Raw genomic sequence first — 22,218 nt, 5'->3', positions numbered from 1 at the left:
GCATCGGGAGCACAATCTTAAAATTTGCTGATGGCACAAAAGCAGGGGATTTGGTAAACAGCGAAGAAGACTGTAAAGGAATCTGGGAAGGCAGGTTAGCAGAGCGGGCAGACAGGTGGCAGATGCAATTCAACGTGGGTAAGTGCGAAGTAATGCATTTTGGGAGGAAAAACAAAGAATGAAAAGATGTTGAAGAGTGTGGATGAACAGAGAGACTTAGGGGTTCAAATATGTAATTCCCTGACGGTGCAAGTGCAGATAAATAAAGCTGTGAAAAAAAAGTGAACAGCATTTTGGGTTTTATAAATAACGGCGTAGAGTATGAGAGTAAAGAAGTAATAATAAATTTGTACAAAATAGTGGTTAGGCCACAGTTAGAGTACTGTGTGCCTCAATATAGAAAGGGCATTGAACCCACAGAATGTGTACAGCACAGATCCACCAAGGATAGAAAACTATTGTTATGAGGAGAGACTTGGGGCACTGTGATTATATCCACTGAAGATTGAGAATATTTAAGAGAGGCTGTTAGATTTATGAGGAGTTCTGATGAGAATGAATGGAATCCATTTAAAATTGTTGCCAAAAGTTCAGCAGAGGGGTTCGGAGAAATTCTTTACACAGGGAAGTGTTGGGAGCATGGAATGCTTTGCCACAGGGAGCGGTTGAGACAGAGATCATTGCCTCCACCTTGTCTCGAGGACAGTTATAACTCCTTAATGTGACAATACATACTTTAATAACTGCATCAGTATCCTGGATAGAACAGAGGGCAGGAGAAACGTCTTCACACAGAGAGTGGAGAGGCTGTGGAATTAACTTCCAGGGTTAGTGGTAGAAACTATGTCAACATTCAAGATTAGATTGGATAGGTGAATGAAGGAAAAGGGGTGAAGGGATATGAGAACAGGGAGGATAAATGTGATTCGGACTATTTGCTCATGTGATGTGTAAACGCTGACTGGAAGTGGTTGGGTCAAATGGCCTGGTTCTGAGTTGTAACTTTTATGGACTTTTGTGTGTGTGGGGTGGGGTGGGCGGATCAATGTAAGCTATCTGGTTATGCTGTTTCTATGGAGATTTGACAGACTGCCGGTAATGCACTTTCTAGATCTTTTGATTCACTGCCTCATGCAGCAGGAAATGTCAAGATTGCCAGAACTGACGGCCACAAATTGTGACTTTGAAGCAACTACCCACATGCAATGCCATGCATGCACAGTCCTTGTTCAGTTGTGACCGGCGCTGTGTAACCTGTTTTGCCATCTAAAGGTGGTGGATTCCACAGCACTTGGAATACTGTGCACAGTTCTGACCTCCATATTATAAAAAATGATTTAGAGGCACGGGAGAAGATGCAAAAAAGATTCACAAGGATGGTACCAGAAATGATAATCTTTCTTGATAAGTATATCCTGTGAACAGGCTGGGGCTCTTTTCTCTTGAAAAGAGAAGGCTGAGGGGTGACCTAATAGAAGTCTTTAAAATTATTTAAGGGTTCAATAGGGTAGACATAGAGAAGATGTTTCTACTTGTGGGGGAATCCAAAACTAAGGGCCATAAATGTTAATAGTCACTAATAAATCCAATAAGGAATTCAGGAGAAACTTCTTTACCCAGAGCGTGGTTAGAATGTGGAACTTGCTACCATATGGAGCAGTTGAGGCAAATAGCATAGGTGTATTTAAGGGGAAGCTCGATAAGCACATAAAGGAGAAAGGAATAGAAGGATATGGTGATAGGGTGCGATGAAGTAGGGTGAGAGGAGGCTCACGTGGAGCTTAAACACCGGCATAGACCAGAATGGCCTATATTTGTGCTGTAACTTCGATGTAGCATGCTTCAGTACGTTACTGTGTAATATAAGCAGGGCATTCAATCTCACTGCACTCAGCAATAAAGCCACTCGCTAAAACAGTGAAATACTGGTTAACAGTAGTCACAAAAATCACATTTAGTAAGTGGAAACTGAAAGATAGCAATTGCAGATAATGTTACACATACAGTGAAACCACAGGAGACACCAAACCTGCCGGCTTAATGCAACTTACTGTAATAGTAAGTGGTGGAGTCAGTTGATGGGCTGGGGCAGGGGGAGGGAAAACTGTCTTAAGCCATTTATTATATGGGTTCTACAAAAAAAAAAGATCTTTCTCTATGCAATCTCTTAATTCTAATACTTCAGTACTGAATTTGTAAAAGCTTTGGTCTGAAAATTGATGATAAAAGGAGAGCAGGTAACACAACCTCGGTTCAATTCTTGCACTGTCCATTAGCATCATAGAATGATACAGCACAGAAGGACAGCATTCGGCCCATCGTGCCTGTGCTGGCTCTTTGGTAGAGCGATCCAATTAATCCCACTCTCCTGCTCTTTCACCATAGCACTGTAAATGTTTTCCCTTCAAGTATTTTGTGTGAGGTGCAAAAACTTCTTTTAGCATTCTTGGTGCTAAATAGAAATACACAATAGAAAAAAATTATCTGCGACAGTGGCTGGCAGTCCCAACATTCACTGATGATTGCAGCATATATGCCATGGCTATGGTCACCCGTGCATAATTCCTCCCGCCGCTTAAAATACTTACCCTATATTGCTTGTATGGGACTGCAAGGCTACCAGAGCCCAGGGATATGGAAAGGGTGAAACAAAAGAATAGTTTGTGATGGTGTGGGAGGAAGAGCGTGAGCAAGGGCTGGGGAATGGAGGGTGAGGGCATGTTTTTGCTCCTGACACAAATAACAGATGATTGACATCATGGAGTCAGTTCTAGGCCTCTTTGTGGAATGCTGATCTGTTACCGTGCAAATAATGGAATCTCTACGCCTCCTCCATTGCTAAAGCTTCCCCAAAAAAGGCAGCTTTTCACTTTTGTGCCAAATTCTTTTCCCCACAACTCAACTTCCTATAAAGATCAAGACTCCAATACTGCTTCCAAATACAAGTGAGGCTCTTTTAGCACTTCTCAAACTCCTGGACAAGACACAATAAAAAAAAAACTTTCATCTGAAAGTTGATCTTCTCTCACCGAGTCTCTAACCTCTCTCTCTCACGTGTTGCAATCTTGGACTGCTCTCTACTACTGTAGTCAGTGGTCCTCTGAACTTTCCTCTCTTATTTGGAGAGTGTGCGGAGGAGATTCACTACAATGGTACCAGGGATGTGGGACTTCAGTTATGTAGAGAGACTAGAGAAGCTGGGATTGTTCTCCTTAGAGCAGAGAAGGTTAAGGGGAGATGTAATGGAGATGTTCAAAATTATGAGGGGTTTTGACAGAGTAGGTAGGGAGAAACTGTTTCCACTGGCAGAAATGTCGATAACCAGTTGACACGGATTTAAGATAATTGGCAAAAGAACCAGGGGGAGATGAGGAGAAATTCTTTTACACAGCGAGTTGTTATGATCTGGAATGCACTAGCTGAAAGGGTGGAGGAAGCAGTTTTAATGGTAACTTTCAAAAGGGAATTGGGTATATACTCAAAAAAAGGAAAAGTTTGCAGGGCTATGGAGAAAGAGCAGGGGAGTGTGACTAATTGGACAGCTCTTTCAAAGAGCCAGCACAGGCACGCTGGGCCGAATGGCCTCCTTCTGTGCTGTAAGATTCTATGATTTCTGCTAAGCTGAAAATATAAATTGCTACACATTTTTCATCCTTCATACATTCTCACTAAGCTTCAATGCACCACATCCCACTCTTAAATTATACTTTCCCAGGGCATCAAAAGTGCAGAACTTCAGATCTGCCACAATCATCCTCTACTTCGACAATCGGCAGGCTGAAGCTTAGCCTCTCCCAGCAGTTATTTCTCAACTCACAGAGGGGTAATCCCAATACTATTGTCACCATATCTTGTAGATTAAAGGATTTCCACATGATTCTCATTGTGTTCTCAGTCTGGGGGAGCTGCAAGGATTGCTGAGTAAGACTAAGAACACCTGCATGTGAATCAAATCCACAGTAGGACTAAAAACTTCCAAAAATGCATTATCTGCTTAAAGAAAAAAAAATGTCAAAAACTTCATAATGACTAATTTTAAGGGAACTATGGATACAAAAATAAAGGATTGGGGAGTCATGCACGATTGAAAGGTGCCTGTTTTTCTGGGGTGGGAAAGAGTATTACGGCAGCACTTACCACTTACTCTGTCCCAAGGTGTTTTAAAAACACAATGGGCCAGAAATTAGGATCGGGTGCTTGCCGCGCGTGCAAGCCCCCGATGTGCACTCACCCGGCGCGCTGACATCTGAAGCCTGGACCTGCTTGGAATTCCTGTCACTGGCCCGGTTCAGATGTCGGCGCGATGTGCTTGCCTGATCCAGCGGCGTAGTTAGTGCGATGTGCCGGCTGGGATCAGGTGAGCACTCTGCAGCCAATCAGGGGAGGGGAAACTTCATTCATGAGTTTGATAGTAAGGACTGTCAAACTCATGAAAAGTACGGGCGCCCAAAAGACTAGTTTAACTTTAAATAAAATTTTAAAAAAACATCCCAATAGTTAAATAAACTATAAATAACTTTAAAAAACTATTTTAAACAATTAATAAAAATTTTGAAAAAAATAATTTTTTAAGAAATCGGGTCTAAAAATAAACTTACCTTACTGTAAAGTCCTTAAAAACAATGAAGCTGTGGAAAGAATGTAATAATTTTAAATAATAGACCACTTACCTTCAAGAATCCAGTCCTTACGCCTCCTTTTTATATGTGTAAAACGTTCAGGCCCTTGCACACGGGCAAACCTGTCAAAAAGAAGGAAGTTCAACGCGTGCGCGCAGAGTCCTGCGTGCACCCGTTGGACCTCTGAAACCCTTGGAGGAAATGCCGGTTTCCCGCGCATGCGCTGTGCATGCTGAAATCCGGCACTTCCAACGGTCCCACGCGTGAGTACACCGTCCGTACTCACGCGTTGGGACTGGAATTACTGGCCCAATAAATTAGTTGATCTCTCACAGCATTGCTTGCTCCCGGTTCAGGAACAGGAAGGGGACATCGGTGGACAGCAAGCAGTGCTGCCAAGCGCAATGGTAAGGGAGAGTGGGAGATTTATTTATTTATTTTTTTTTTTTTTAAATAAAAGAGTTGCATTTATAAAGCCTTTCACAACCTCAGGACGTCCCAAAGCACTTTACAGCCAATGAAGTACTTTTTGAAGTGTAGTCACTGTTGTAGTGTAGGAAACGCGGCAACCAATTTGCGTACAGCAAGCTCCCACAAACAGCAATGTGATAATGGCCAGATAATCTGTTTTAGTGATGTTGATTGAGGGATAAATATTGGCCAGGACACCAGGGATAACTCCCCTGTGCTTCTTCAAAATAGTGCAATGGGATCTTTTATGTCCACCTGAGAGAGCAGACGGGGCCTCGATTTACCACCTCATCCAAAAGACGGCACCTCCGACAGTGCAGCACTCCCTCAGCCTAGATTTTTGTGCTCAAGTCTCTGGAGTAGGACTTGAACTTTTACCTCAGAGGCAAGAGTGCTACTAACTGAGCCATGGCTGACAGAGAGCTGAAGTGAGGGAGAAAAAAGAGACCGACAGACAGAGACAATGGGTGGGCAAGGTCACACCACCAGGTATCGTTTGAAGTGGGAACAGCAATGTAAAAATGAAATTTCTCTCGTATTGTTGCTATTTACGTTTACAGAACTCCTCTGTAGAGACCTGTATTCATCTGGTTTGCATTACCAGGCATACTGAGATTACACAGAATGTACAGCACAGAAACAGGCTATTTGGCCCAAGTGGTCCATGCCAGTGTTTATGCTCCATACAAGCCTCCTCCCACCCCGCTTCATCTCACCCAATCAGCATATCCCGGTATGGAGTAGCAGCAGATGGATGCTTTGTATGTTCTGATTACCTGACCAGTTTAAAATCCCTCCATTGCAACTTCAGAGATGTTGCAGGACAAGAAAGAGGTCTGTAAATGTGAACACCTGCAAAATAATTTGTATTATCTAGGAAAAGACACAATGTGGGACAGATTATGGGCTACTTAATCCTAGGCAATACTACTCCTTTAACCTTTATCCTGCAACTCTCAAATTCTACAGTATGTTCAAATGGGTTTTCAGGTTTCAGCTGACTACAGGCTAAAGCTGTAATTGATTGAAACACTTCTGCAGTTTAATTCAAAGTTGTTCAGTTCAAATTATCTAACAATTGAACCTTTCTGACCATGCAAATTATCCAACAGTACAATTTTTTAGCGCTAAATTCCCACATTACTGTGTTATTCACGATTAAGGAAGTTTGCAGATGATACAAAAATTGGTCATGTGGTTGATAGTGAGGAAGAAAGCTGTAGACTGCAGGAAGATATCAATGGACTGGTCAGGTGGGCAGAAAAGTGGCAAATGGAATTCAAACCAGAGAAGTGCGAGGTAATGCATTTGGGGAGGGCCAACAAGGCAAGGGAATACACAATAAATGATAGGACACTGAGAAGTGTAGAGGAACAGAGAGACCTTGGAGTGCATGTCCACAGATCCATGAAGGTAGCAGGACAGGTGGATAAGGTGGTTCTATTTATTAGCCGAGGCATAGAATACAAGAGCAGAGAGGTTATGCTTGAACTGTATAAAACACTAGTTAGGCCACAGCTAGAATACTGTGCACAGTTCTGGTCACCACATCACAGGAAAGTTGTGATTGCACTGGAGAGGGTGCAGAGGAGATTTACGAGGATGTTGCCAGGATTGGAGAATTTTAGCTATGAGGAAAGAATGGATAGGCTGGGGTTGTTTTCTTTGGAACAGAGGAGGCTGAGGAGAGACTTGATTGAGGTGTATAAAATTATGAGGGACCTGGATCGAGTGGATAGGAAGGACCTATTTCCCTTAGCAGAGAGGTCAATAACCAGGGAGCATAGATTTAAAGTAATGGTACAAGGATTGGAGGGGAGTTGAGGAGAACTTTTTTCACCCAGAGGGTGGTGGGGTCTGGAACTCACTGCTTGAAAGGGTGGTAGAGGCAGAAACACTCATCACATTTAAAAAGTGCTTGGATATACACTTGAAGTGCCGTAACCTACAGGGCTACGGACCAAGTGCTGGAATGTGGGATTAGGCCGGCACAAACACGATGGGCCGAATGGCCTCCATCTGTGCCGTAGATTTCTATGATTCATGCTGCTTAATTAAAATAATTGGATAATTCAAATTATTTAGTGTAAAAACTTAGGTGGTACCAATGTCCGAGCCTTAAGTACAGCCCATTTGTATAGAAATTTCACAAAATGTAACAATGCAATGCATACAATATGTATATCAGTATACAACATTGCAATGCTTTACATTCATAGATCTTTTGAATATTGGTTTTATATTTTATTTAAATAGTGTACTGCAATTAGATTTTATGCTTAAAACACTGGTAATGATTTTCAGTTGTTGGGTTTCAAAAAAGGTTTGCAATCAGAGCTCATCTGGTTTATACCGCAAGAGTAGGTCAACTAGCTCGGTGATAGATTTATCTTATTCCACACTTCCTGAAGTGTACAATTTATTCAGGTGTAGGGCTAGGACTATAATCTCAGTCTGCAGAGCCCCTGTCATCACAATGCTAAAAATATTACTGTAATTTTTCAAATATGACATGCATCTGGATTTCAGGCAATTTTCCAATATTGAATTGGGCATGTTATATGGAAAATTAAGGACATTTTATTAATTTATCATTGGACTGGTTTGATTGTGTACTTCATTGATTTGTTGGGTCTGTGAATATTAAAAACAAAATAAAGGTTAACATTGTGACTCATCAAAGACAGAAGTATTGCCCATTTTAGTTCTGCACTTCTAACATTTACATTTAACTTTTACATTCCATGTAAATAGAACTACAAACTACTTCAATGAGAAAGGACCATGTTATGTCTGAAGTACTTGTCGGAATAATCTACATTCAATTCCTATGGTGGTGATATTTAAAATGGTATTTATCCATGTATGAGGGCAAGTACTCTCCTTCCCTCCCTCATTTATCTCTCCCTATAGGTCCCTTCACCATCCACAAAAGTCTGCAAATTGAGCAGCATGCAAACTTGTGTTTTCCGTGGCCTGGTGAAGACTGTCCATTCTACTTTCCTTCTCCTCACACAGGAACTTAGTCCCTGGGTCCCTCCACTCCACAATACAGTGAGCTAGTCCTCCAATGTGCCAGGACTGCCATTCACTTTCAAGGTGGCAGCTGTGCCACTCTGAACAGAGACAAAAGTTGCCGTATGTAAAATTATGGGAACGTTAATGCGCTCACAGACTTCCAACAGTCCTCACTGAAATTATACGCAAGAATACCAATAAAAACTGGATAATTACTTTAAAGCTGCCTTGTATACTACACGTCCGTGTTGCACATGGCACATGTCCTATACATGAAGAGCACCTAACACAATTCACTTGTACCCGAGGCTCGTGAGTTAATCTGCCCCCTCAATTAACCAATCTGTACCAGCCAGTTTGCTCAGTCGATTATCTCTTCAGCCATTCAATTCGTTGACTCTAAAGCTCAAACTGGGACCTTTCTAGTCACGCACACCACCATCAAGTGCTTCTGCAATAAAATAATCTTTTATTTTTCCCTGATAAACTGATGGAAATTTAAGGAATGCAAAATATACTTCAGTTGAAGATGGGCAGAAAAAAAAATGTAATAACATTTGCAACCTTCATTTTATGGCATCCTTGCACTGGTGGCAATCTACTGATCAATAAAAAGTTTTCATTTGTTTTTTCTGGCCGTCAATTCACATTAGTGCCAGACAGGTCCCAAACTGTGCTGTTGTTTAAAGAGGAAAAAAATCTTCAGAAATCTGGGTGTTTGTGGCTACCAGCAAACTCAGTGAGAACTATCTCAAAAAGTGATAGTTATCCACCTGAATCCAGTAATAACAAACATTCAATAACTCTTCTTAAAGCAGTATTTTTGTCATTCTTAAGGCTTTAAGACTGGTACAAAGGGTCTTCTTCATGAGAATAACGAGTACTCGCTTGCCTTCTCCCTCCCTCATGGTCGGAACAATCTTAAACTTGTCTCACAAAATGATTGTATATAGAGTACAATTTGTACTCTGTTAAAATGACATTATGGAAGGTCTCTCAATATATACTTGATCATTCCTTGTTACTTTGCATTTTAAACCGAATATTACCACATTTTTATCAGATTAATAAAAGAGCAGGTTTCTTTCAATTCTGAGCTTAAAAATGAAACATGAAAATTCCACACCAAACTTATGATTAATCAGTATACCCAAGAGAGTGCAGCATCAAAGAGCTTTGCCCCTGCATAAGTCACATATTTTAGATCACTTGATATTAGCACCAGCAATCTATTTGATCAGCACTGTAAACCACTGCCAGTTTGGATGGAAAAAGTCTTATTGGAGGAAAAATGCTGCGCTAATTGACCTAAAACAGAAGGATTTTAAAAAAATATTACAATTAACGATTTTTGAAATGCTCATCGCCATAATGGTCAAATACGTCTCTCTGTGTCTTCTTTTGTATTCTAAATGTGCTGCCTTCAGGTTTTTGTAAACGCATTTCAAAAACAAACCTTTACTTGTTCTGGTTTCGAATCCGGAGACATCTGCGTTTCAGTGGCGGCTCACTGTCCTCGGGCCCTGTGTTGAGTATTGGCGTTGAGATTATGCAAGGTGCTATGGCAGTCTTTTCAGTCGCTTTTGGCACAGGCTGAATCAAGCAGCCCGTCTTGGGTACTACTCTCAAGGCATATGCATGGTCCTCATCTGCAGGATTGTGATTTACATCCTGCTTGTCCACCCCACCCAGGGGTGATTCAATTGAGGCCTTCTTACCTGCCTCTAACTCCAGCTGACAGTTTGGTGTGCAGTTGTTTTCTTTGACTGACTCCAGCTCGTTGACTGCGATCTCCTCCTGCTGCTGCTGCTGCTGCGGCTGCTGCGGCGGTTGTGGCTGCTGCTGTTGTTGGGGTTGTTGTTGTTGCGGCGGTTGTGGTTGTGGCTGTGGCTGCTGCTGCTGGTCTGATGGTTCTTCTGAGCAGTGGGAACCATCCACATTCTTTGTGCCATTCATAACCAGATTACAAGGTGTTAGATCAGAGTCATCTCCTGAGCTTCCTGAATTTAGCTGGATAGTGCCGCAGTGGGAGGAATCACTACAAGATAACACCTTTGTTTCAACAGGGTTCAAATGAGGAAAATCCCTACAGTCGATACAGTTCCGTTTATCTGGACTAGAAACAGTCAAATCTACAACACTTCTGCCTTCATTCTCAACTTTTACAGAAGGATGTAAAGGCCTGTGACTGATGTGATTAAGTCTGCTTCTATGGCTCATGGTCAAGTCTATGACTTCATCTTGTGGAAAGTCTACTGTGTTAGAGTAAGAAAAATCACTTTTAATTGGACCATTAGGCTTGACAGTTAGATCGACAACCTCACTCCTGCTGGTGTCAAGAAGTACGGCTGGCTGTTTCAAAGAATGGCTTGAGCAGTTAGCCGAGGCTTTCGTAGACTTGGAAGGCCCCAGCTGCCCATTATCCGATGTCAAAGAACTACTTCGCTCTTTAGTGTCATTTTCATCATTAGATGTGCTTGGAATGAAACTCTCAGCATTGCTGGAAATACCATTGGTAGACTTGGAGTCGAACATATGTGGAATTGGAATGGGGATCGGAATCGGCACAGGCAGTGGAACGATGACAGGATAGGGCACCAGAAGTGTTGGAGGAGGAACCAATGGAGCAAGTGATGGCACTCCAAAGTTTAAAAGGTGTGGGATATGCATGTGGCCATTTGGCATCATGTTAATAGGTGGAAAGGAAACATTAGGTAGGGGTGCTCCTGGGGGAAGTAACCCTTGATGATTCCCTGGCACTGTGGGTGTTGATGGGTGATGAAGATGCGGTGAGAGCATTGGCCTATGCATGGGACTAGAATTAGGACCTATATTCCTGGAACCACCTGGGGGACCAAGCCCTGAAATCATGTGGTTTGACAGAGGACTATTAGGGCTTGGAGTGTGAGGTCCTCGGATAAATGGTGGACGAATCTGATGCATCATCTGCTGCTCCATGAATATTGGCAGAGGCACAGGTCCTCGATTTGTCATTACCATAGAGGGACTACCTGGAGGGACACCCACCGGAGGCACAATGTTGGCTGGCTGTTGAAGCTGAATTGGTGCAATATTTGGACTTTCGTTTGCAGCCACTGACTTGGAGATTGGAGTGTGAATTTTGGCAGCAGAGCTACTGGCAGGATCAGATGGGGACAGGGCAGCTGATGCGGAAGGGATGGGGACTTGAGTCTGTGAGGAAAGTGCCACGGGAGATGGGGCCTTTCTCCGAGCATCTGTCAGTGGCATGTTCCAAGACTCTGGAGTCAGTAGTTGCACGCCTGTGTTATCAGACTTGTTTTCCACTGGAGGGAGCACAGTATTGCACAAGCCAGCAGGTAGATTGGCCTGTGTCTCTTTGTAAAAAATGTCCATTTTGTACTGATTGAGGCATTTTGCGCTGCAGAACTGTAGCCGTCGTTCTCCATCTCCAAAGTCTAGGTACTCTTTTGTGTGTCGGATGTGCTTGCACCAGTCACATACCTGTGGTCAGAACAATTGAAAGCACATTAGAAAGTACAGCCACTCCAAAACAAACACAAATGTTGTTATAAGTAACTTGAGAAGATATATAATGTTATCTAGTCGCCTGCCCAGATTAATTTCATCTTCTAAAGAGACTGTATCTATTTTTTGTTGAGAATAGACTGGATTTTACATCCAACTAAATCAGAAGTCACATGGTGTTAACATACAATCATGGGCAATTTTTTTACTGGCCATTTTGCTGGTGGAAATACAGGCTTAGGTTTTCAACAACAAAAGCTTGCATTTATATGGCGCCTTTAACGTAGTAAAACGTCCCAAGGCGCTTATAACTTTCCTACTGTATTGCCGATGTTCTCCCGTTAGTGGTATAACTGGAAAATCGAGGCCACTGTTTCTCGGGAGGGTAGGCCTACGGACCAGAAAGGACAGAAGGAATGGAGTATTGAATTTTGAGTGGTATGGGGAGGGGAGGCCGTAACTCAACAGAAAGAATTAGAAAATTGGCCACAGGCCAGCAGTTGTACCAGGCTGACCTCTCCCTTTGCCTGAGCTCCAGGGTAGGTCCTTACTATTGGCAAACAGGGATAAGGCGGGGTGGGTGAGGGGAGGAAGATGGAAACACCAGTAACAACACTTCTCACTACCAACAGAAACAAAATTACACCTTGCTATATCAGCAAGTCTTCTTTGTTCCTTTCAATTCCTCAGCTAATAATCTCTCATGTTGGCATATGGTTCCAATGTCATTAGCCACCCTTTGGTACTGAACCCAAGTGGACAGTCTTCATGTATAAGTGTTGGCAGGTTTTAGAAGGCAATCATGCCTCTAGCCAACATCCATACAAGTGCAGTTTCCAGCAGAACTCACCGGGTAGTGATCTGGAGCCGGATCCTTGGCTGATTTTCCCCAAGGACACCAAGGTGATTAGAGCATCCCTTGTGCAGGTGTCATCTTTAGAGGTGCATTTACACTGCAAGTTTATTGTCTGTTCTATGTAATTTTGGCTTTGCCCCAACTCTATGCTTCTGCAGTATAAATTAAGGTGTTAATAACTGGCCTGACTGTAGAGCCAAATGGAGTGAGACTTCCTCTTCCAGGGAGTCTCCCTGTGCTTTGCTCGAATGTCATGTCACGTCCTGACCTTACATTCAGGCTGTATTTACACTGAAACTCTATTATTAGTGTGAGGTGCAACCACTTTGCACTGACACCACAGTCATGGCAATAGTGCATTCAGAATCACAGAAACCCCACAGTGCAGATAGAGGCCATTTCGGCCCATCGAGCCTGCACCGACACATATCCCACCCGATCCCCGTAACCCCTACACCAACACATATCCCACCCTATCCCCGTAACCCCACGTATTTAATCCCCCTAACACTAAGGGTCAATTTATCATAGCCAATCAACCTAACCCGCACATCTTTGGACTGTGGGAGGAAACCGGAGCACCCGGAGAAAACCCACGCAAACACGGGGAGAATGTGCAAACTCCACACAGACAGTCGCCCGAGGCCGGATTCGAACCCGGGTCCCTGGCGTTGTGAGGCAGCAGTGCTAACCACTATGCCACCGTGCTGCCCTCTTGCAGAGTTTTTAGATTTTTGAAGGTTTAATTTTTGAAGCTCTTCCTTACAATGCCAAAGGATGCAGTAGGACAGGTATTATATCTTCAAGCTGTGGATCGCCGAGACATGTAATTTTTTTGTTTTTTTTCTATTCAAAGCGATTTGTACATCACTGTAAGTAGGTACAGGTACTGCGAATTCCCCATTTCCTCATTTATACCCTCAGACAGATGCAAAGTACGGAGTGGCTCCAAAGCAATAATGTTGAATCAGAGGCCACACAATTCTGCTGCATCTTGTGTTCCTCTGTACAAATACCTGCTGAATTCCCACACCGGAAATACTTTATCACAAGCACTGATAAATATCACCGTAGCTCACTTCTCAACATAGCTTTCAGGGCAAACCAATCAATATGTATGACCCAATGGAGATGATTAGGCGCTTGAATTACATAATTCCCCCTTTTTTATTTACATATTATTTCTCAGTTAGCCTGGAACTCACTCCTCTGCTGCTGATAGGGACAGGCACGGGGCGGGGGGGGGGGGTGGGGGGGTGTAGTCAGCTCTACCAATTGCCCCCTTTGACTGCCTAGTAGAAGTGGTGAGGTACACCCCAGATAGGCCTTGCCCCTTGGGTTTTTCCCCTTCCTCCTTCCTACAGCGGAACGTTACAGCCTCTATTTGGGGTCGTGCCCCATGACGTAGCTAAGGCCGGGAACTGAGTAGCATGGATGATTGGACCCTGTATCCTGCAATGCTCAGTACTACCAAGGATTACTGCAATTTTATGAGCTTGAACCTTTGGAATTATGTGAATTCAATAAAGAGTACAGTGGTTTGAACTGCACCACTGTCCGTACAGTGTGAAACAAAAGGTCCTGCCTCTTTATTGGCCACACAGTGCGTTAACCATGGTGATGGCATGTCTAAGTCTCGCTGAGACCTCTAACATTGTTTAATGCTTTGCAAAACATCATTCTCCATAAATAATTAAGTAAATAAACGAAGTAACGCCAGCCCACATTGCTAGAATTTCTCAGTGATGTAGCAATGGACTTATCTTTTGTGAAACCAGTGATTCCCAGAACATGTTATCCACCAGAAACTCAAGTCCAGATTTGCTGTTACTGGCTGCTGTAAGTGAAGGCTGGTTCAACTGCACAAAATAAAGTATTCCATTAGGCGGTGCAATCCTAAAAGGAGTGGTGGGTGTAAAAGTTAATTTATGCTCACTTCCAGCATGTACACACACCACTCACATATTCTGTCTGTGGGAAGGGGGGAGGGGGATTGACCTTAGCTTTACATTCACAAGATCTAAAGATAGATACGCGAGGAAGGCCATTCAGCCAATCAACCTTAGCTCATGCACACACAGATAAAAGCCTACAGTTTCCCCATCACAGCATCCAACTGTTTCTTAAATGATTCCAGGGTTTTTGCCTCCTTGACCTGGCTATAGGTGTTGGCTGCAAAATGGTGACCGATACCATTTTATCCTGGCATTACATTGCTCTAAAATATGTCACAATAGTTCAGGTGGCATTTTGAACACTTCTCCCAGAGTCCATTCCTGCAGAAATTTTTTTCAAGTTAATTAAGGAAAGTGGTGATCTGGGATCTTTAAAATGCCACTCCCAAGGCAATTGGTGCCACTGACCATAGAAGTGCAACACTAAAAAAAAAGCACTGAATTGTCTTACCTGAACATAAATCCTAGCACCACTGGTAATTTGGGAAGCTTTTTTTTTTATTTTGCAAACGGTAGAAATCCCCCCACCCCCAACTCCACCCCGCCCAATCACATCAAGATCCTGCCCCTGGAGTTTTTTTGTTCAGCGAGAGACTTTGATAGCCCCTAAAGCAAATTTTCTTCTGCATTTTCCATATTCCTAGCTGCCTTTTGATTTAGAATTTCTTGTGCCAGTGTTTCACTAACGTGTACCATAGATTAAGAGGAAAGTAAAAGGACTGCCTTCTGACGTATAGGCCCCGATTTTAACTCCAGGTGGCTTCCCCGCTCAGGCCTGAGTTAAAGTTACAGTCGGGTCTCAATGATGTCATCGGGCCGCAACATGCATATGTAAAGAAGGGCCCTGTTGGCTTTGGGCGTGTGTCCTTGCTGCCTGCTCAGGAGAGCTGGTTAAAATTGCAGATGTTGTGATCATGGCGGCTTTCGGACAGGTAAGAGCCAGGGTGATTTTAACTGCCCACCCGCCAAGCAGAGTGAGTAGGGTTAAAATCACCCCATAATCTCAAAGTGAATGATGTCAGAATGAAATGTTTTTCTACTTTGGGCACCAGAGTCCCCATCAAACAGTCCTAGGTTAAGAAATTATACTGCTTCAACTACTCTGCACACATGCTGTGTTTTATATGGACAGTCAACTTTGGCTTCAGTGTCTGCTTGATCTGGGCATATGATTCGATATCAGCTCAGAGACATCCCAATAAAACTTCCTGCACTCTACTAAGCTGCCCCAATAGGCCCCATGGGTCAGTTTTAATGCGCACGTGCAGAACAGGCACACCTGCCTGTCCTATGCTGCTTCCCGATTGGCACTTGCTTGCTTCATTTGGAGCATCTGCTGGGGTCTTGAGCACAGCTTCAGAGCAGCTGGCAATAATATGGTTACACATTCTCATGCACCTGTCAGTCACGTGGTTACACCACCCCTTGAGCCAGTCAGACACAGGAATGTAGCAGGCAACATTGCCGGTCACTTGTATTATTTCAGCCACCTTCCAAACTACTCTTTTATCTTCTTTTGATAGCTTTAACAACTCTCGTCTTTTTCTGCATTATCACATCTATATTTATGTCTCTTGTTAAGATGTTGTTTTTGTTCCAACCTCTCTATTCCTAGTTAACATATTCCCTCTATTTCTGGTTGGAAAAACAAATTAAGCTGCACCATATCCATCTGATTTCTAAATACCTTCCACTCCTGGTCCACATTTTGATCTGTCATTTTTTCCAACCAATTATCCTAGACAACTGAAATTTCGTCCCACTGAAACTAACAAATTTCCAATCCAAACCCTTTATCTTGGACGGCTCTTTTTCTTGATCTATTTTCAATGTCAAACTAATTAGATTGTGGTCACAATTTCCCAACTACTTTCCTATCTTCAGCTCACTTAGTTGTCTTGTTTTGTTACCCAGAAACAGATCTAATGTCGCATCCTTCCTTCTTGGACCAGCAACAATACTGATAAAGGAAACTGCTCAATGCATTCTAAGAATCCTTCCCATTTTGACCATAAGCTTCAGTCTTATCCCAGTCTATTTTAGGGTGGATGAAATCTGCCTAATTACAAGTCTGTTATCGTTCTAAATCTCCTAAGTAGCCGACAAATCTCATGCTCAATTTCTTTCCGTATTTTGTGGTCAACTAGTACTTTGAATAAGGTAACTGATCCCTTACTACTTCTTAACTCAACTCAGACAGACTCCACCATCAATAAAACCTTTAATTTTGTCTTTAACAAGGCCACCCATCCTCCCTTTTTTCCTTCTATATCACCACTGACTTTATTTCTAATACTTTGCATATAAACACTGTAGTCCCGACGCACTCCTACTCCTCGGTACTCTTCCCCTTCTATTTTTTCCCCTTTGCTTCACCATCTTTCTCCTCAAATTCTCTATCTGTCCAAATGTACATCTCTCCATATTTCCCTCATTATTTTGACTGCTTTACCGCCATCATTATATTTAATCCTAGTCCATTCCCTGTAGGCTACAGGATTTACCTCAGCCCCTGTCTTATTAATTTGAATCCTACTCCACTACTCTATAATTTCCCTCCCTGTGAGAACGTTGGTACTGATTCGGTTTAAGTGAAGCCCATCCCATGTAGGGCTTACCCCTGCCTGAGAACTCATCCAAGTGCAATAGAATCGGAAACCTTCCTTTCTACACTGTGCACCCCACATTGATGTGTCTAATCTGCTTCTCCTTAACTGGCCTAGCACTAGCCATCGGGCGTAATCCTAACGTTGCTACCCAGGAGTTCCTACTTTTTAATCAAACCACGATTTCTTCACACTCTCTTTGCTCTTTTGCCCCAGCAGTAGCATAGTGGTTATGTTACTGGACCGGTAATCCAGAGGCCTGGATTAATAATCCAGAGACGTGAGTTCAAATCCCACCACAGGCAGCTGGGGAATTTAAATTCAGTTAATTAAATAAATCTGGAATTCAAAACTAGTATCAGCAATGATGACCATGAAACTACTGGATTGTCGTAAAAACCCATCTGGTTCACTAATGTCCTTTAGGGAAGGAAATCTGCCGTCCTTACCCAGTCTGGCCGATATGTGACTCCAGACCCACAACTGTCCCTCTGCGGTTCAAGGCGGCAGCTTCTCAAGGACAATTAGGGATGGGCAATAAATGCCAGCCTTGCCAGCGACGCCCAGATCCCATGAACATAAGAAGTAGGAGCAGGAGTAGGCCATATGGCCCCTCAGGCCTGCTCCGCCATTCAATAGGATCATGGCTGATCCGAACCTAGACTCACGTCCACGTCCCTGCCCGCTCCCCGTAACCCCTAATTCCCTTATCAGCTAGGAAACTGTCTATCTCCATTTTAAATTTAGTTAATGTCGCAGCTTCCACAGCTCTCTGGGGTAGCAAATTCCATAGATTCACCACCCTCTGAGTGAAGAAGTTTCTCCTCATCTCAGTTTTGAAACGGCAGCCCCTTATTCTAAGATTATGCCCCCTAGTTCTAGTCTCACCCATCAGTGGAAACATCCTCCCCGCATCCACCCGATCAAGCCCCCTCACAATCTTATATGTTTCGATAAGATCGCCTCTCATTCTTCTGAATTTCAACGAGTAGAGGCCCAACCTACTCAACCTTTCCTCATACGTCAACCCCCTCATCTCCGGAATCAACCGAGTGAATCTTCTCTGAACTGCCTCGAGAGCAAGTATATCTTTTCTTAAATATGGAAACCAAAACTGTACGCAGTATTCCAGGTGTGGCCTCACCAGTACCCTGTATAACTGAAGCAAGACTTCCCTGCTTTTATACTCCATCCCCCTTGCAATAAAAGCCAAGATTCCATTGGCCTTCCTGATCACCTGCTGTACCTGCATACTAACCTTCTGTGTTTCATGCACCAGGACCCCCAGATCCCTTTGTACTATAGCACTTTGCAGTTTCTTTCCATTCAGATAATAACTTGCTCTTTGATTTTTTCTGCCAAAGTGCATAACCTCACACTTTCCAACATTATATTCCATCTGCCAAATTTCTGCCCACTCACTTAGCCTGTTTATGTCCTTTTGCAGGTTTTTTATGTCCTCCTCACTCACTGCTTTCCCTCCCATCTTTGTATCGTCGGCAAACTTGGATACGTTGCACTTGGTCCCCTCCTCCAAATCGTTAATATAGATTGTAAAGAGTTGGGGTCCCAGCACTGACCCCTGCGGAACACCACTAGTTACTGATTGCCAACCCGAGAATGAACCATTTATCCCAACTCTCTGTTCTCTGTTAGATAGCCAATCTTCCACCCATGCCAGTATATTACCCCCAATCCTGTGATTTTTTATCTTGTGCAGTAATCTTTTGTGTGGCACCTTGTCAAATGCCTTTTGGAAGTCCAAATACACCACATCCACTGGTTCCCCTTTATCCACCCTGTTTGTTACGTCCTCAAAGAATGCGAGCAAATTTGTCAAACATGACTTCCCCTTCATAAAACCATGCTGACTCTGTCCGATTAAATTATGCTTATCCAAATGTCCTGTTACTGCTTCCTTAATAATGGACTCCAACATTTTACCAACCACAGATGTTAGGCTAACTGGTCTATAGTTTCCAGCCAAACAAAACGAAAAAAATAAAGCAGTTAATACCAATATGAACCATCAATTCAGGCTGTTCAGGCTCCCTTGTCAGAATTTTCTCCACCTGTTCCATTACATTCTTACCCTGGAACCTGGGTGACAACAGGCCATTCGGAATTCCCTCATGCAGCTGCAGAAAAGGCTGATGGTAGAACATCCTATAAATGCCACTGGCTTTATCTTGACACTATCAGTTCCTTCCTGTGGGTAACCATTTTGCCCACAGTGCAGTGGTACTGCTCATTATTTCTTCCTGAGTCGCTCTTCTCACGCGTGTCACTGGTATTCATGTTTATTTATCAGATAATTCCAGACTCCTAGGAGAGTTTCCTGCACTCCCTCTACCTGAGTCCTCTGTCCCTTCTGATCTCTCTCTCCAACCCGCCACCAGTCACCCACTTCCCTTTCTCACTATTCCTCTCTAGCTGTAGATGACCACCCCTGACAAGGGGGCACTCCCGGAATTCTCCTTCCTCCCATTTAATGTAGAGTGTCTCCAACTGTTACTCTTAGCTTGAGCAGTTCCATCTGGAAACATTTCTTACATCTGTGGTTGTCCTGGACACTCCAGGTTTCCAGAAACTCGCACATCATGCAAATTCCTCATAACACGAGATTCCATTGTATTGCCATAATAAGTGGACTCAAAAGGATTCGGAAGTTGAAATAACTTGAAGCAGCTTCAAGTCAACTATCCTTCAATGCCAAAGTGCAGTTCAGGTCAAACTCCATCACCTTCCCACTCTGTTGGCATCTCGCTTATACAATCTACTTAAATCCAGTCAAATCGACACAGGTCGGCACAAACAAACAGCCAATCCAAACACAGGTACCACCTACAAAACAGCCAATCCAAACACAGATATCACTTTCAAAACAGCCAATCCAAACACAGGTACCACCTTCAAAACAGCCAATCTAAACACAGGTACCATCTTCAAAACAGCCAATCCAAACACAGGTACCACCTTCAAAACAGCCAATCCAAACACAGGTACCACCTTCAAAACAGCCAATCCAAACACAGATACCACTGTTAAAATAGCCAATCAAAAATCACTCCCAGCCACCAGTACTTTTGCGCCAAATTAACCTGTGAATCAAACCAGCCCACTTAGCACTTGCAAAAAAAAGCAACCCCAGTTAACAGCTAGCTAGTCAAAAATTATGATTAAGTACTTACCCACTCACTCACTTCAGTTCAGGCCAAACTACTCACTCAGCTGCCTCCTCACTCTGTTGGTCTTTCACACTCCATTCAGATGTACCCAAATCATCTCACACCCAATGTCATCCTCCTTCCACAAACAATTTTGAGGGTGGTTGATGGTAAGATTACTTTTACAATTCAGTTTATTCTCCAAATGCCTCTTGTGCTCATTGCAAAAGTCAATAGTCAGGCGTGCACGTTCTATGAATTGAAACTTGATCTTATCAATGGGAAGATGTGCTGCAGGGCGAACAATGAACACTGACACTGTTGGGAGAATATACTGGAAATAGTATGGGCCGTTCACCATACCCTCCTGAACTTTCTGGAAAATACACCATGTTGACTAACCATGTAACTCAGACTAAAACTACTAGTTCATGTTTAGGAGCATGCGATACAGACAGCAGCAAGCTAAATCAGCTCTCAATTCTCACCAGTTAACTGTACAAGTTTCAATGTTCTCTTCAGTAATTTTTGGACATCGGACCATGATGAGAAAGCTTTGTGTGAAAAAGGAATCTTCACGGAGCCCCTACTGACCCCAGCCCGTACAGCAGCACAGCGAAATAGAGTGCACTGCTTACAGGTGTCTCTTTTCTTTGGTGTCCAAGCAAGCACAATGGTAGACAAATAGGCATCCTTCACAATCAATCAAAACTGTCTCACTTTGATTTACTTTTTGCAGTGACAGTTCAGTGGTAAAATGAATTTGCAGATGTAGACGACTTTAACAAACACGAGATCCTGCCTGAACGATGCACTTCCTCCGCACCTACTACCTCCTGCACATTACACGTTGTCATAGTCTGTTACACTAAGCAGCAAAGGCTTTGAGTACATTGCTTGCCTGACTTAGCAGTGCCCATGTTTGCACTTCAGAGAAACAGCCTCACACAGCCAGCTGGTCAGCAACAGTGACTGAAATCTAGGATTGCACTTCAGAGCTGGTCTGCCTGCCTGTACAACCGCTGCCGAGCTGAAGCAGGCAAGCCCGGATAAAGCTTGCTCTGCTTCCCGTTAAAGTATCAGTTGTGTGACGGCCTGAGTCCTTTGATTTAGTAGTCACTGTATGTAAAGCCACCTCGTCGCGGGCAGGACGGGGGGTGTGGTGCCCACCTTGTCGCAGACAGGTGTAGTGTTGAACCGTTGTCATGTTGCATCAGGGGGTCTCTGATTAGCTGATGTGTTCGATGGATGAAATGACCCAGCAAGCAATGACTGCATGGATAGGTGCGGTATTGTTCCTTTTAGCGTTCTCTCATGTAGTATCTGCGAGCCGAAACTCTCGCAGTCCCGCACAGCTCATATTAGGTCAGCAGTATACCAAGTGACTGCTGATGATTTGCTGCTGCTCCACATGCCTGTTTTGCTGAGGGTTCGTGCAGCAGGCCCCCTGCCCACAGACAGTCTGACCCCCGACTTGGTCTCGGTTGGTGAAGCCTCCACCTCTACACAACACCATTGGTGTCTGCCACAGCCAGCCGCACTGATTTTGCACTGGACTACAAAATATTTTTTACTCTAGAGAGTGGCTAGAATGTGGAACTCGCTACCACCAGGAGTAGTTGAGGTGATTAGCATAGATACACTTAAGGGGAAGCTAGATAAACACATGAGGGGGAAAGGAACAGAAGGATATGTTGATAGGGTTAGATGAAGTAGGGTGGGAGGAGGCTCATGTGGAGCATAAACACCAGCATAGACCAGTTGGGCCAAATGGCCTGTTCCTGACAAAAAGGCCATCGACCTGAAACGTTAACTCTGTTTCTCTCTCCACAGATGCTGCCTGACCTGCATTTTCTGTTTTTATTTCAAATTTCCAGCATCCGCAGTATTCTGTTTATGTGCTGTACATTCGATGTAATGTAATTGCCTTTTGTCAGCCCAAGCTTTCTCCTCATTCAGTAAATTGTTGTTAAAATCAAACTTGACAGATGCGGAGACGCTTGCTGTTTTCACACCCAT

General features: G+C 43.5%; 1 protein-coding gene across 5 annotated transcripts in view; it reads right to left on the bottom strand.

Annotated features, from left to right (window-relative positions):
- The window catches only part of sobpa (sine oculis binding protein homolog (Drosophila) a), a 416,341-nt gene that overhangs the window by 49,951 nt on the left and 344,172 nt on the right, over positions 1-22,218 (bottom strand). For 4 of the 5 annotated variants that reach the window (XM_085997757.1, XM_085997759.1, XM_085997760.1 and 1 more), the window contains one exon: positions 9,565-11,591. In XM_085997757.1, coding sequence (XP_085853883.1) covers positions 9,567-11,591 — 2,025 coding nt within the window. In that variant the 3' untranslated portion in view covers positions 9,565-9,566. The remainder of the gene's footprint in view (positions 1-9,564; positions 11,592-22,218) is intronic. The other variant, XM_085997758.1, reaches the window with a different exon arrangement.

This window comes from Somniosus microcephalus, chromosome 9 (genome assembly GCF_052327205.1).
Source record: "Somniosus microcephalus isolate GS21.2 chromosome 9, FLI_Smic_1.0, whole genome shotgun sequence".
NCBI classification, from domain to species: domain Eukaryota; kingdom Metazoa; phylum Chordata; class Chondrichthyes; order Squaliformes; family Somniosidae; genus Somniosus; species Somniosus microcephalus.
This window is presented reverse-complemented; position numbering and strand designations above follow the sequence as displayed.